The sequence below is a fragment of the Ptychodera flava genome (assembly GCF_041260155.1).
Source record: "Ptychodera flava strain L36383 chromosome 3 unlocalized genomic scaffold, AS_Pfla_20210202 Scaffold_25__1_contigs__length_14229661_pilon, whole genome shotgun sequence".
NCBI classification, from domain to species: domain Eukaryota; kingdom Metazoa; phylum Hemichordata; class Enteropneusta; family Ptychoderidae; genus Ptychodera; species Ptychodera flava.
Window position 1 is genome coordinate 10,763,680 of NW_027248279.1, and position 14,857 is coordinate 10,778,536.

General features: G+C 38.2%; 1 protein-coding gene across 2 annotated transcripts in view; it reads left to right on the forward strand.

The window, feature by feature from the left end:
• Window positions 1-3,304: 3,304 nt before the first annotated feature.
• LOC139125244 (centrosomal protein of 63 kDa-like) overlaps window positions 3,305-14,857 on the forward strand; it is a 513,301-nt gene continuing 501,748 nt past the window's right edge. Inside the window, exons 1-2 of one of the 2 annotated variants that reach the window (XM_070691341.1) lie at window positions 3,305-3,650; window positions 4,254-4,964. In XM_070691341.1, coding sequence (XP_070547442.1) covers window positions 3,455-3,650; window positions 4,254-4,964 — 907 coding nt within the window. In that variant the 5' untranslated portion in view covers window positions 3,305-3,454. The remainder of the gene's footprint in view (window positions 3,651-4,253; window positions 4,965-14,857) is intronic. The other variant, XM_070691340.1, reaches the window with a different exon arrangement.

Genomic DNA, 14,857 nt, shown 5'->3' on the forward strand with positions numbered 1-14,857 from the left:
CAGGTGTTATCTTTTTTTACTCACATGTGAGCTAGTTCACTGGTATGGTAACTTTGATGAGGTGTGTCACATTTATCTAACAGGGTGACGAGGATCTCCAGCTGCTTGTGTTGTATTGTTGTGAGCCATTGAAGTGAGCATGACATGAGGTAGAAATAATATATTTTTGTGTGTACAAATAAAATATGACCCATTACATGCAGTATGATAATGTCAAATGAGCAATGTCCATTTTGAGCTGTTATATGTCTTCAAGTGGTCTAATATGAGCTGCTGTATGTCTGCAAGTCAAAAGTCATGGGCTGAAAGTTGTCTGCAATGAGCTGTGGCATGTCTGCAGGTCAAAAGTCATGGGCTGAAAGTTGTCTGCTATGAGCTGCTGTATGTCTGCAGGTCAAAAGTCACGGGCTGCATTTGAGCTGTCATGTGTATGTCATTGATCTGCATACCATGCCCCATGAGCTGCAATTTGCAGCTCAAAGCTAATTATATATGCACAAAATCAGACCATTTGCAGATATCTGCAAGTGATCTGCTACAGCCGAGCTGCGAAGATCTGCAACACCATCTGGCAGGTCTGCAGGTTTGGTAAGGGCAGAGATGCTGCTTTGGAGAACAAGCATGCTATGAAGCTAAAGAATGACTTCATTGAAAGTAGAGAAGTAGAGAAAAGCTATGACAGAGTAGCTGCTTTGTTTAAAAAACAATCAACACCATCCAAAGGTAGGCTCAAGTGTCACTTTACACTTACTTTAACAGGGTCTATATGATAAAATGTCCACGAAAGAGGAATGGCAGATGAATTTATTAGTGCAAATGAACAGACAATTGTATACAATAAATACTTACCTATCCTGTGATTCTAAAAGTTCCAAAAGACCTTGAATGTGTTCCTGTGATTCTGAAAATTAAAAATGACTTGTGTCTGTCTGTCTGTCTGTCTGTATGTATGCACGTATGTATGTATGTATGTATGGATGGATGGATGGATGGATGGATGGATGGATGGATGGATGGATGGATGTGTCTATGTATGCAATTAAGGGCCCTTTAAATGTTGTTTCTTGTCACATTCTGAACATTAGGTGTTGATGTAAACATAGCTTTGAATATCCAGAGTCGTCAACAGTATCGTCAAGAACTGGTGAATCAATTGGAAATACAGTTGAGGCAAAATCCAGTCGATGAATCCAGAATTGCGGAGATAAAGTTATGCATTCAGGAAACAGATGATGCAGTAACAAAATATGTTCAACTTTTCGATGAAAACGCCAAAAAAGTAGTGAATGGTTACAGCAAGGAGATCAGCAAATTTATCCAGGCGGAAAAGTTTGGGGTGCTAGACATCAGCCAATTACATACAAGTTCCCTTGGAATGGCGGTCAACTTCCTGGACATACTCTACCTCCATAGATTCAAGTCAGCCTATCACAATGGAAGATTTGCCAAGGCATTTGAACCACTGCTGATAACTGATGAGATGAGAGAGCTTGCTAAAAGATTCGACATTCCACTGAAACTCAAAGCTACCTATGACCTGGAACAGTTTGATGCCATTGACCACTTTTTCTGTCAACGTAAGTTGCAAACTGCAGCAGTGTGTCAAATCTGTGATAAGCTCTGAATTAACAAAATTAAAATGCAGTTCAATGCAGTAGTTTTGTCTGGATAACTATATTCTTTACAAATCTTCCAGTCTTCCTTTGATTACTATGAATTTTAAAGTTTCAAAGCCAATGAAATGGCTTATCGTCAATAATCATTTTTACTCAATAGGAGATGGAAAATATAGATTGGATGGGCAGTGGGCTCAGCAAGGTGTTCAGAAGAAGATGCCAGTAGAAGATGATGACACCAACGGACATTCGGGCAAGCTGACAAAATTTGAAGTGGTGAAAAAAGAAAGTGTGGGCACGGCTCCAGGCATTGATATGATTACAAAGGGCAGTGTTGTTCAGGAAATGGTCAGTAACATAAACCTATTTTTGTCTCGAGTTTTTCATTCAGGTATAGCATTATGCAATCATGCTTATCATTAAACATTTCGAATAGTAACATGTAAACGTAATTAAATAAGTGTAATGTTTGTGCATGCAGTAAATCAATAATATATAATTATTAATTTCATAAAACATATGTTGCTACACAATAATCTTAAAGAGCCAGTAATGATTGTTTCATTAATTTGTCAGTTGCTTTTATTTTGTATGTCAATGGCAAGGACTTATTCTACTCCCAACAAAATGTTAAAAAGCTACCACATAGCTACTCAACATAGCGTCCATATGTGTAAAATGTACTGTTATTGTTTTTTGCTTATGAATTCTAGTCCGAACTGGAAGTCACTTGTCAAAATAGCAACACAGTTTACACATGTACAGGTTGCGTTGAAAAGCTGAATATCTTGTGTATCAAAATATTTTGGAAAGTATAGAACAAGGAATTATGGTTGATGTTAAAAAAAATAGTGTAAAACAACACCAAAACTTACCATTACTGGGCTTTTCAAATGCGGTTCTATGAAGAAGTATTGTCCTCGTCAATAATGCTATCTTTTATTTACGATTATTTTTTTTAGATTATAGATAATACCATACCATTATTACTTGTGTGACTTTGATAACATAATTTATACTGCTCATAAAATCATTTGATGTATATGCTTGCTGAAAGTAGCTTTCACTTAGTGGAATTAGTTCGTTCTTGTTGATACATGTATGAATGTTTTAGAAAGGCGCTAAATCTCTTTTTCTGTTATTAAGTATGGAGATCCAGGTGACAAGAAACCAAACATTGAAGATGCAGAGCGTGAGGCTAGTGTCATACCTGATATTAAAGGTTAGACAATATGCTGTTTCTTAAACAGTTCTGTTCCTTAGCTGATGGAATGTATGTACTTTAACTTATTGAACTAGTTTATTGACAATATCGAATTTCATCTGTGAGTGGTGAATAGAAAAGAAACTTTCGGCATTATCAACTTTATTTTATTCCAACTGCATAAAATGTATTCTGTTAAGCTATCTATTGATGGACAGACATATTTACAAAGCCCATTCTGAATACTTGCAGGAGTTTGGAGCATCAGTACTATTTTACATGTACAAAAAGACTGTCTTGTTTTAGGTTCCAGTGTTTGCTCTTGATGGCTTTCAAAAATATTATAGTATTAGAAAATTCCTGAAGTCACTCATAACATATTCACTTGGTTGAAGGTAGGAATTCTTTTAAAGGTGAAAAGTAAAATATAACAAATACCACTTGAAGCTTAAAGAATCATTCTTAAAAGGGACAAAATCGAATTACTTATCTAAAAGTAATTACTTATCCCACGATTTCCAAAATTCAGAATTTGTGATTTTGATTTTGTTGCAAAACTTGTCTTCCTATTTTAGGTCCAAAACTACTTGCTTTAAAATCTGACAAGGCCCATAGATTCCTTCCATCAGCTGAGATGTACCTACCTACCATATTCAATCTTGACAACAACACAGCACTGAGAGGAGATCAGTGGGACTTCATACAATTCATGGTTAAGATGACACAGAAGATTCAACACATCCTATCCACCAGACAGGAGATCTTATCAGTGCTGGGAGTTAGAGAGTTCTTTGTCACTGACATTGACTGTGAGATACATGATTTGTATGGTAAGGTATCCTGACTGTGTAAGATATTTGAAAGGTGGTAATCCACTTTATACCTCTTAAATTGACTTGTTAGGATTAAAGCCCACTAGCTGTAACTCTTGAAATTTGTAGACCTCAAAACATCTTCCTTTTCTCTCCTGGTTGTCTCTGAATTCTACCCTCCGAAGGGATATGGGCTGTTACTGCATTAGGGATTCATTCCTTTGTGAAACATTTTACAAGAAATTACCTTACCAAGAAAACATACTATACAATGTCACAGTTTAAAACATTCACCCCTGTGCTTTACATTGGACTACTCAGTGCAGTGTAGTGAAGATTTCAGGATAGATATGCACGATAACGGTTTTCACTTTCTGCATGGGCTGCAATTTAATGTTTGGGCAAAAATATAATCTAGTGTAATATTTATCTTGATCAAAATTGCATATGAAGTCCATGCGGGTAGTTAATAATACATGTCTACACACATCTAAATTAGTACATTCTCACAAACTTATTTAGCTTGAAGTTGAATCATAACAATAATGGTAAAAGATACAGCCAGTGGGGCTTTAATGTTATTTTACACACAATGACTTTAACCATGTCTTCTGTTTGCAGGTCTGGCAGATCAATTTCTCAAACATGGCAGAGCACCACTGTGTATCAAATCATCAGCTAAACCCTATAGTCTGACTGCTAGGAGTTTGATTCCATATAAAGTCAGTCACACACTGCTAGATAAGGAAGGTCAAAGGTCATTAGAGTTAGACCAGACAGACTGGCACGAAGCATTAAAACTTGTACTGAAATATAGGGAAGAGGAAATCACTAAATTAAGGGGAAATTTATCAACAGTAGAAAATAGAGTAAGGCAGCTAGAGAGTGAAAATACAGCACACAACCGAACTGTGCAAGAAAAGAAAAATCTAGAATTGCAACTGAAACATGCTAAGCAGGAAGTAGAAATTGTACAGGGTTTGTTGAAGACAGAAAAAGAAAAACTTCAAAGAGCAGAAACAGCATGTACAAAATCTGCATTAGATTCAAGGCAGATTCAAGATAAGCTATTCACAGCAAAGCAGGAAAAAAGTAGCCTAGAGCAACGACTTGAAAATGCAGAAAAAGTAGTAGTAAAAGTACAAGATATGAACAAGAAACAGCAATCTGAGCTTGCTAGGGCAGATGAAAAAATAACAAGTCAGCTTGTGAGAATTAAAGAATTAGAATCCAAAGGTAAACAAAGTGAGATTCCCAGAGTAGATAAGAGTACATGTACACCATCATTGCCTGAGGAGACTCTGGAACAGATATCAGAAGCCATATCAACAGGTAAGGTGATGAATATGGTGTCAATGTGTTAGATGGAAAGATATGTGAGATCATTGTTATTATACACACTCTATATATCAACTTTACATATTCCCATAGGCAACCACCACGATTGCCCTATATACAAATTGTACTAGTCTCGTGTGAAATGTATTCATGGTAATTTCAATATATTACGTAGAGATAAAAAACACTGTTTACATTAGAACAATGAGCTTGCTTTATGTCAAAGACCAAATCTTTATATCAATATAATCTAACCTAGGATATATTTTGCATAAAAAGCTACTACATGTAACACCATTATAAACCAGCTGAGATTTGATTTTTTCATCTCCACCACACTGATGCTGCTGCAAACTGAAGAGACTAAGAAATAAAGTAATGTAAACTGTTGTTCTCAATATTCTAAATCAGAGAACACCAATCAGAGTGCAGACTATCTATATGTCATATGATTGATATACCTGTGTCTTTCATTCATTTCTGTGCATTAATACATTCATGCATGCGATATAACCTTTGCTCAGCATCACCAGAATCCAAGATGAAAGCATCAGACAAAAGGGCTTCTGCTATGTCTGAATAACACCATACAACTTTTTGTTTCAGAGGAAACTTCCAGTGTTGAACCAAAGCCTATTGGTGGTACAAAGTACATTGGGAAGATGAAGCCAGTTGAGGGTAAACATGGAGGTAAGACTTGGACAAGTCTGAGTGATTGTTTGTATCTATATACTGTGTATTTTAGGCTAAAAATATATGTATGTCATTTGGCAAGGTGGGCGAGTTCATAGATAAGACTTTGCTAATTACAGTTGGTTGGATTGAGGAGGGGATTATCTTATCCCTATCTTAACAATTTTTCTTTGGAATTGATTGTATATTCTGTTGTGAATTGCAACATATATGTTTCAAAGGATATGAATACATTGGTTATTATCAACTGACAATATTTTCATCAAAGTTTTCTGAGTACAATGTCAAATATAGCAATTTTAATGGCATAAATATTTTACAATGACTGCCTAATAATAAGACCTTGAAGTTGAAGGGGACCAAATTACATCACAGATATTTTGATATTTTGAAACAGGAATTTGCTTTAATCTGTCTTAATCAATGCTTGCATCATCAAGGGGTATCATGCAATCAAAATCAATGTAAAGTATCAGATGTGTTTCTACATCAAAGACTTTTAAGAAATGTAAACTCGAATGAAATACTGTCATTTCTATGATATCACACCTAATCACTTCAAAATATACAAAGAAATGGTTTTTTTTCACCTGTAACTCAAGTCCATTATCATTCAATCATAACCAAGTATGTATTACCACAGAAATGTTAATTTTTACTTTGATTGAGTAAAACTTGAAAACATGTCAGGCTGCTAATTCACCTTGACGTTGACTGTAAACACAATCAAGAATAGGTCCAAGTCTTTCCATTGTAAAGTTGATGTCTTGTAGTGAATAACTGTTTGATGATCTCATTGCTTGCCATTAGAGTCTGTAATCTGTGAACAAACAATAATGATCAAGGGTATTTAGTATCTGCACAGTTGATCCAAGTATCTCAGTGTGAAACTTGGAAGTGATCTGTTATTCAGTTCAATCATTAACAGGTGATCACTATGGCCACAAAATAAAATGTTGAGTCAGAATGTGGCTACCAATAATCGTACTGAAGTCACATCTGTATGTTTAGATGGACAAAGTCTAGCATATTTGATATTATCTGAACATACTCAGTGGAGTGCCACAAATTTATGCAGAAATGTAGCAATTGAATTGTGAGACTTTTGATACTGATGATCTTTACTGAAACAGCGTTATGTGCAGCATATCAGAAACTTTTTGCCAATATTTTGCTGAACTTCATTGTCCTTATAATTTCCAAACAGCTAATTAAGTAGAGAATGGCACTATATTTCTAGACTCCTTAACTTTCTGTAAATAATAACAAATTACCAATCACCTATAGCCTTGTAAGGCTGTGTTCAAAATATGTTAGTGGGGGATTTAGGGCTGGAGGAATCGCAATTGAAATCTTCCTTTTTTTTCAGATACCCCTCAATACCCTCAAAAGTTTTCAAGTCCCCCAGTCTATATGATGAAAAATTTCAAGTCTCTCCCCTAATCATCATACACGCACAGTGAGCTGAATACTTTTTGCTTACCTTTCAATTTTCAAATCTACAACTTCTTCATCTGATTTGCTGTAACATGAAAAACTTTCTCTCCCCATGACAAGTTTGGTGATGAACTGAAAAAAGTAAAACATAATGTTGAAAGTTGAAAATGTTTACAGGTACAATATGGTGTTGCGCAATGAGGCAATAGACATATCTGAGTAAATGAATATCTTTCTGTCATAACAATGATGTCCAATATTTTGTAATCTCTGATTTTCATTGTACATCCAAACAAAAATTTCAGTAAAGTAGCTTTTGGATTCAGTGAAAAAGACATCTCTTTAAGGCAATGTGTGAAACTACAAATTAATTATCAATCATAGTTAAAGTAGCAAGGTAATTGTGGGTAAATACTAAACAGGAAGGTATGAGGCACTTTCTTAGATTAATGATATTGGTAGTTATGTGTGTAACTAAAACGAAAATAAAATGAAGTCAAAGTAAAATTTAAAATGTTACTTTGTGCATAGCTATGTTTGCAAAATTAGTGAAACTGGCAAGGAAGTATGCAGTTTGATCTCCTGTTTTGATGAACATTGCACTTCACAGGGGTCGTGTCCTTCAATGAAACAGAAAAAGAAGTTAAAGTGTATTTTTATTGATTCTGACCAATTCTTCATTCATATTATGGCTGCATAGTCCTCTATTGTCTTTGCTGTACAAATTCAATGCATTATTAAATGATTGATGATTGGTGGAATGAAATGATTTCTGTTAACAGTTTAGAACCACCAGGAAATAGAATGGCCATGGATCTATTACAGAAAAACAAAATATTATATGTATTTCACCACTGGGGGCACTGTTCATAGTCCCCTCACTGCCACAGACAACAGCAGGTTTGCAGCAAAGTTTGGTGTCAAATGGTCAAAGTGCAGAATGTGTATGCATTCCTTGACATAAAAATGACTTGTAACTGACAAATAGTGAATGTGATAAAGACCAACTGCTTTTACTAGTACTAGTCACTAATATTGTACTGAATTTGTTACCTCATTGGAAATCAGTGAACAAGGACTATACAGTCAGTTCACTTTTTGAAAACATAGATAACCAGATATGAACTGAAAATGCTCACCTGTTTCATTATATTGCATTAATGTGCAAATTTGAACCTTTGCCAGATGTTTGCAACTTCATTGAAAGTGTTATGATCAACATAATGAATAATATTCACCACAGATTAATTCTGAATCCAAGTATATATCCCCATCAGGAAAGTTCATTAAAATATGCAAATTAAGAATTGACTGAAATGTTCTCATTAAATATGCAAATTAGGAATTGGCTGAAGCAAAATGTTAAATGACTTTCAATAATGTCGTCATATCATAGTATCTTTAATGTACAGACCTTGTTAACAGCACTGTACACACTGTATACAGACCTATGTTTACAGCACTGTACACACTGCATACAGACCTGTGTTCACAGCACTGTACACACTGCATACAGACCTGTGTTCACAGCACTGTACACACTGCATACAGACCTGTGTTCGTGCACAGCACTGTACACACATTCTCGCAGGCCAGAGCAATAATTTCCGCTCCGCTGACCTACGCAAAAATTAAGCTCTGGCAGATTACGCCGGGAAACTGCGGAAGTATGAATGGGGGTTAATTAATTATTCATGAGAACATATCATCAGAATTAGCCAATCACGAAATACGTTTTACAAAGTCATGGCGGATCGTAAGCTCCTCATTGTCTGTGTGTACACAATCGAGCTTTCAGGGCCTGAGATCCTCTGGTTCTGTTGCACCTCTTCCGATATATGTTGCATTAAATCCGACAGCTTTCAAAATTTTGACCGTTTTTCTGTCATGATCGAGAGCAACGGCGACACCATGTGAATACTATGGCTTCGATAGTTACACAGACTACGGCCATCAACGAACCCTACTCGGTCCCACTGCAAGGTCGTCCCCGTACACTCAGTGTGACTATTTTCGGACGATCTCGGTTCGGACATTCAAAGACATGCTGTTCGTTGTACTCACTTTGCTCCGTATTGATAGCGTTTTACAAGTCATGATACCGCATATTAAGTCAGGTGACGCTGCTGTCCCGTTTTGAATAGTTAGTTTTTTCGGTAGAAGCTATTTCGGGCGCTATAAAACTTCGCGAAGTTAACACACCGTACGATCTAAAGCAACACACAGAGACAGCCCATATCCGATGTAAGCACCATACACGTCGAAATATAGTTGCGTCGTCCATGGGTTGAACGTAACTAATTTATCACAAAATTTTTACAAACAGTTTTCTCAACACATCGAAATTGAAAATCGAGGGTTTGAAGTTTCAAAATATCAATATTTAGCCCCTATAATCACATTCCAAATACGACGTCCGATTACTACGCACTCACTATGGAGTCAACAATTTGGCAACTTTGACCCTCCAAATTCCACTTCCGTCCTGTTAACAGTTTTAGGATAAACACAATAAAGTTTCGAAGGGTATGGTAATGAGATTTCGTACTGCTCGTATTTGTGAAACGGCTTTGGGCGAAATTCACTATACCCTGTTCAAAAATTGTCACCAGGTCACACTGAGCGAGTGTACGCATAAGCTTATACGTGTTTGTACCCGCTGAACTGCAAACCCATGGAACAAACTAAACCTCTCTTGGTTTGATTCCGTTGTAAGCGTAACTTTTGTGATGAATTAATGAAACATAATCGGACTTGAACAACTACGCAATTTCCCGAGATCTGTGATTTCGGCAGTGTTGAGACGATCGGGAGCCTAGCGTACTTTTGTGATTTGTATCGCGGAGCACCAGCTCGAATGAAAGGGCCAATATACCATTCATAAGTTTCTAGCTCCATGTATACCCACAGCACGATAAGAAAGCTTTCAGTGTGAACCTTAATGAAGAGATCGATACATAAACGTTTATACATAACTTGTGGTAAAGTAAATTTATGATCAATAGTTTTGACCAACGGGTTTTACACAGCGGTGTTGTTCTACGTCTGGGTCGGACACTGTGCATAGCGAGGCGTGGGGCCAGCTGCTCCAGTTATGCGATACCCTTCGATATAACGCCCGTGAAACACGATGGGCCAGACGGCCTGCCATGCCTGGTAGCATACAGACTTGCCACCGCTGGTCCTTGTGCAAAGAAACCCATCTTTTCCTTGTAAAATAATTATCAATGGCGTCTTTTTGGTGTGAATAGAGCGGTTGAGTCCAAAAACATTAAACATTTACACATTGCGCGCTCTTCGTCGACAGTGAACGCTGTGTGGTAAACACCAAGATCAGCTCTGTAACGGGCAATCTGATTGGCTCGTAGTTTTTCCTCGACTATCATAGAGCCTTGCAGCAATGCGTGAACGCTACACGTGGCCAGTGATACCACGGCCTTTTCGGCGTTGGGTGATAAGACTCGCCGAAGAGGGCATGGTGTACGACGATGTGTACACACTGCATACAGAGTTGTGTTCACAGCACTGTACACACTGCATACCATGAAGGCGCGACATAGACTTTTTCTTTATTATCGGATAATATCGTCTAAAATTTCTAAGTTAGAGAGTTCCAGAAACATGAGACCAAAGTGATCTAATAGGGATATCGATTTTATCCGATAAAACAGCGTTTTCAGAATTTTCCACCCATCTGCTTCTAATATTAGACTCTAACTTGGATTTTAGACAATATTATCGATTTTATTGGATATTATCCAATAAAACAGCATGTCGGGCATCTGCCTCTTCCCCACTCGTCTAATATTAGATTCCTTAGATTTTAGGAGATATTATCGATTTTATCGGATATTATCCGATAAAACAGCATGTCGGGCATCTGCCCCTTCCCCACTCGTCTAATATTAGACTCTAACTTAGATTTTAGACGATATTATCGGATATTATCCGAAAGACAGCATATCGGGTATGCATCTGCCCTTCCCCACAAGTCTAATATTAGACTCTAACTTAGATTTTAGACGATATTATCGATTTTATCGGATATTATCCGATAAAACAGCATGTCGGGCATCTGCCTCTTCCCCACTCGTCTAATATTAGACTCTAACTTAGATGTTAGTGTCTAATATTAGACGAGTGAGGTATGGCTGATGCCCGACATGCTGTTTTATCGGATATTATCGGATAAAATCGATAATATCGTCTAAAATCTAAGTTAGAGTCTAATATTAGACAGGTAGTGAAGTGGCCAATATATTATCCAATAAAAGAGCATGTCGGGCATCTGCCTCTTCCCCACTAGTCTAATATTAGACTCTAACTTAGATTTTAGACGATATTATCAATTTTATCGGATATTATCCGATAAAACAGCATGTCGGGCATCTGCCCCTTCCCCACTCGTCTAATATTAGACTCTAACTTAGATTTTAGACAATATTATCGATTTTATCAGATGTTATCAGATAAAACAGCATGTGGGGCATCTGCCTCTTCCTCACTCGTCTAATATTAGACTCTAATTTAGATAACTTAGATAATATTATCCGATAATGCCTATAGTGCCAATGTCGCGGTATCCTCCTGCATACAGACCTGTGTTCACAGCACTGTACACACTGCATACAGACCTGTGTTCACAGCACATACACTGTATACAGACCTGTGTTCACAGCACTCAGTACACACTTCATACAGACCTGTGTTCACAGCACTGTACACACTGCACAGACCTGTGTTCACAGCACTGTACACACTGCATACAGACCTGTGTTCACAGCACTGTACACACTGCATATAGACCTGTGTTCACAGCACTGCACACTGTATACAGACCTGTGTTCACAGCACTGTACACACTGCATACAGACCTGTGTTCACAGCACTGTACACACTGTATACAGACCTGTGTTCACAGCACTGTACACACTGCATACAGACCTGTGTTTACAGCGCTTTACACACTGCATACAGACCTGTGTTCACAGCACTGTACACACTGTATACAGACCTGTGTTCACAGCACTGTACACACTGCATACAGACCTGTGTTTACAGCGCTTTACACACTGCATACAGACCTGTGTTCACAGCACTGTACACACTGCATACAGACCTGTGTTCACAGCACTGCACACTGTATACAGACCTGTGTTCACAGCACTGTACACACTGCATACAGACCTGTGTTCATGCACAGCACTGCACACTGTTTATTACATGCCTCGACGTGAATGCAAATCGGTGCATTGATTTGAATAGGAACATCCGGGATGTTAGCGGGGCGGTGAACGATGTACTGACCGGTTTCCATGGTTACCCGGGGCAGTGATGCCTTTCGATGTTTTCGACGTCAAAGTAGACGCTTAACGCTAGATGTAAAATATCCATGCGCGCACTGCTATTTTGACTTAATTTCGTTAAAATCTGTTCGATGCTGGTCGATAACGGTAAATATTTGAAAATGCCCTGCATATAACCATAGACCCTCGAGAAAAACGGGACAGGCAACTGCTGAGGTTTCTTTGTGCGATCTATCTTTGAATACATTAAAGTTTATTTGCCAAGCGGTCCCCCACAACAATACTTCGTACTTAACACTGAATCTCATTAACGATCAAACTGACGTTCTGAATATGTACACTTTGCTCTTGCATGGCACGTTCCGAGTAATGACACAGAGAATTTTGAGGTTTTTTTTGATACTAGTCATGGTGAATGTTCTGGTAACGATGAAGATCACATTTTGGATTCAAGCCGAAGCCAACGGAAAAAAACTAGACGATAAAAACTGTGTACATTTAGCCATAGACGCTACAGAAAACTCTTGCTAGATATCGACAATGTAAGTTTACATTCCCTACCATAAAAATCACTGATAACAACAAACATTTACAAGTTAGACAGGTTTACACTTCCCCAGTCCTGCGAAACGAAAATCTGACCTTTATTTCATCTGTCACGCAACATTTGACGAAAATCAGGGAACACAAAAAATGACTACTCCATTGGAGCTCAAATACACAACCTCTAACATTTTGGTATGTTTTAGCCTAAGAAACACCAAAGTTCGGATAAGCTACACATGTTTACATCCGCAAAGTACTAGAAAATACATTTGTAACACTGACTTTCGCTGTCAGGAGAAACTTCGTGATAAATCGGGACTATCCATCGGTTGATGGATTCAGAAGCAGTAAGGTAGACATGCATTTACACAAAGCTGAACGCTGTCCTCGTAAATTTGGCCGTTCACAGTTTTCAAACAACAACATTTCAGTAGTTAACATACATACATTACCGAATCATGGAGCACTCCTCGCACAGAAAATATTCCGACGGTTAAAAAACTGCAAAAACGAGGGAAAATTCGGAGATACACGGACGATTGCAGAATGTATATAAACAACTCTGTGATGTCAACTGCTGTCAAGTCTGGAACTGCAGCGGTATGTGTTTCGGATTTCTATTCGAAACTTTGTCACTTTACAGCAACATACTGACTCCCCATTTTGATGAATTCTTCTCAAAGTAGTTGTAACACTTTTATTTCTAAAAATGGACTTGCGGGTAATCCGAAATAACTTGTAATCCGAAAACATTATTACCGTATACCCGCATGCACGTGTCTATGAAACGGACGTTGTGCAGTCCCCGACCCATTAACACCTCTTAATTATTCCAAGATAGATCGCAAGCTGCTAATCCCATAGACCCTTTGTTCTCTATCGCAGTTGCCTGTCCCGTTTTTCTCTGAGGGTCTATGATATAACTAAATGTCATATAGCATTAACTGTGAAGAGGCATGTAATAAAAATATTATTGCCTGAATACATGGGTTTATGTGCCCTCGCAGCTGGAGACAATTTGCCCTCCTGGCGTCGGGCAAATTGTCACCTGCTCTCGGGCACATAAACCCATGTATTCAGGCAATAATATATAATACATACCTGTGTTCACAGCACTGTACACACTGTATACAGACCTGTGTTCACAGCACTCTACACACTGTGTTCACAGCACTGTACACACTGCATACAAACCTGTGTTCAGAGCACTATACACACTGCATACAGACCTGTGTTCACAGCACCGTACACACTGTATACAGACCTGTGTTCACAGCACTGTACACACTGCATACAGACCTGTGTTCACAGCACTGTACACACTGCATACAGACCTATGTTCACAGCACTGTACACACTGCATACAGACCTGTGTTCACAGCACTGTACACACTGCATACAGACCTGTGTTCACAGCACTGCATGTACACACTGTATACAGACCTGTGTTCACAGCACTGTACACACTGCATACAGACCTGTGTTCACAGCACTGTACACACTGCATACAGACCTGTGTTCACAGCACTGTACACACTGCATACAGACCTGTGTTCACAGCACTGTACACACTGCATACAGACCTGTGTTCACAGCACTGTACACACTGCATACAGACCTGTGTTCACAGCACTGTACACACTGCATACAGACCTGTGTTCACATCACTGTACACACTGTATACAAACCTATGTTCACAGCACTGTACACACTGCATACAGACCTGTGTTCACAGCACTGTATACAAACTGTATACAGACCTGTGTTCACAGCACTGTACACACTGTATACAGACCTGTGTTCACAGCACTGTACACACTGTATACAGACCTGTGTTCACAGCACTGTACACACTGCATACAGACCTGTGTTCACAGCACTGTACACACTGCATACAGACCTGTG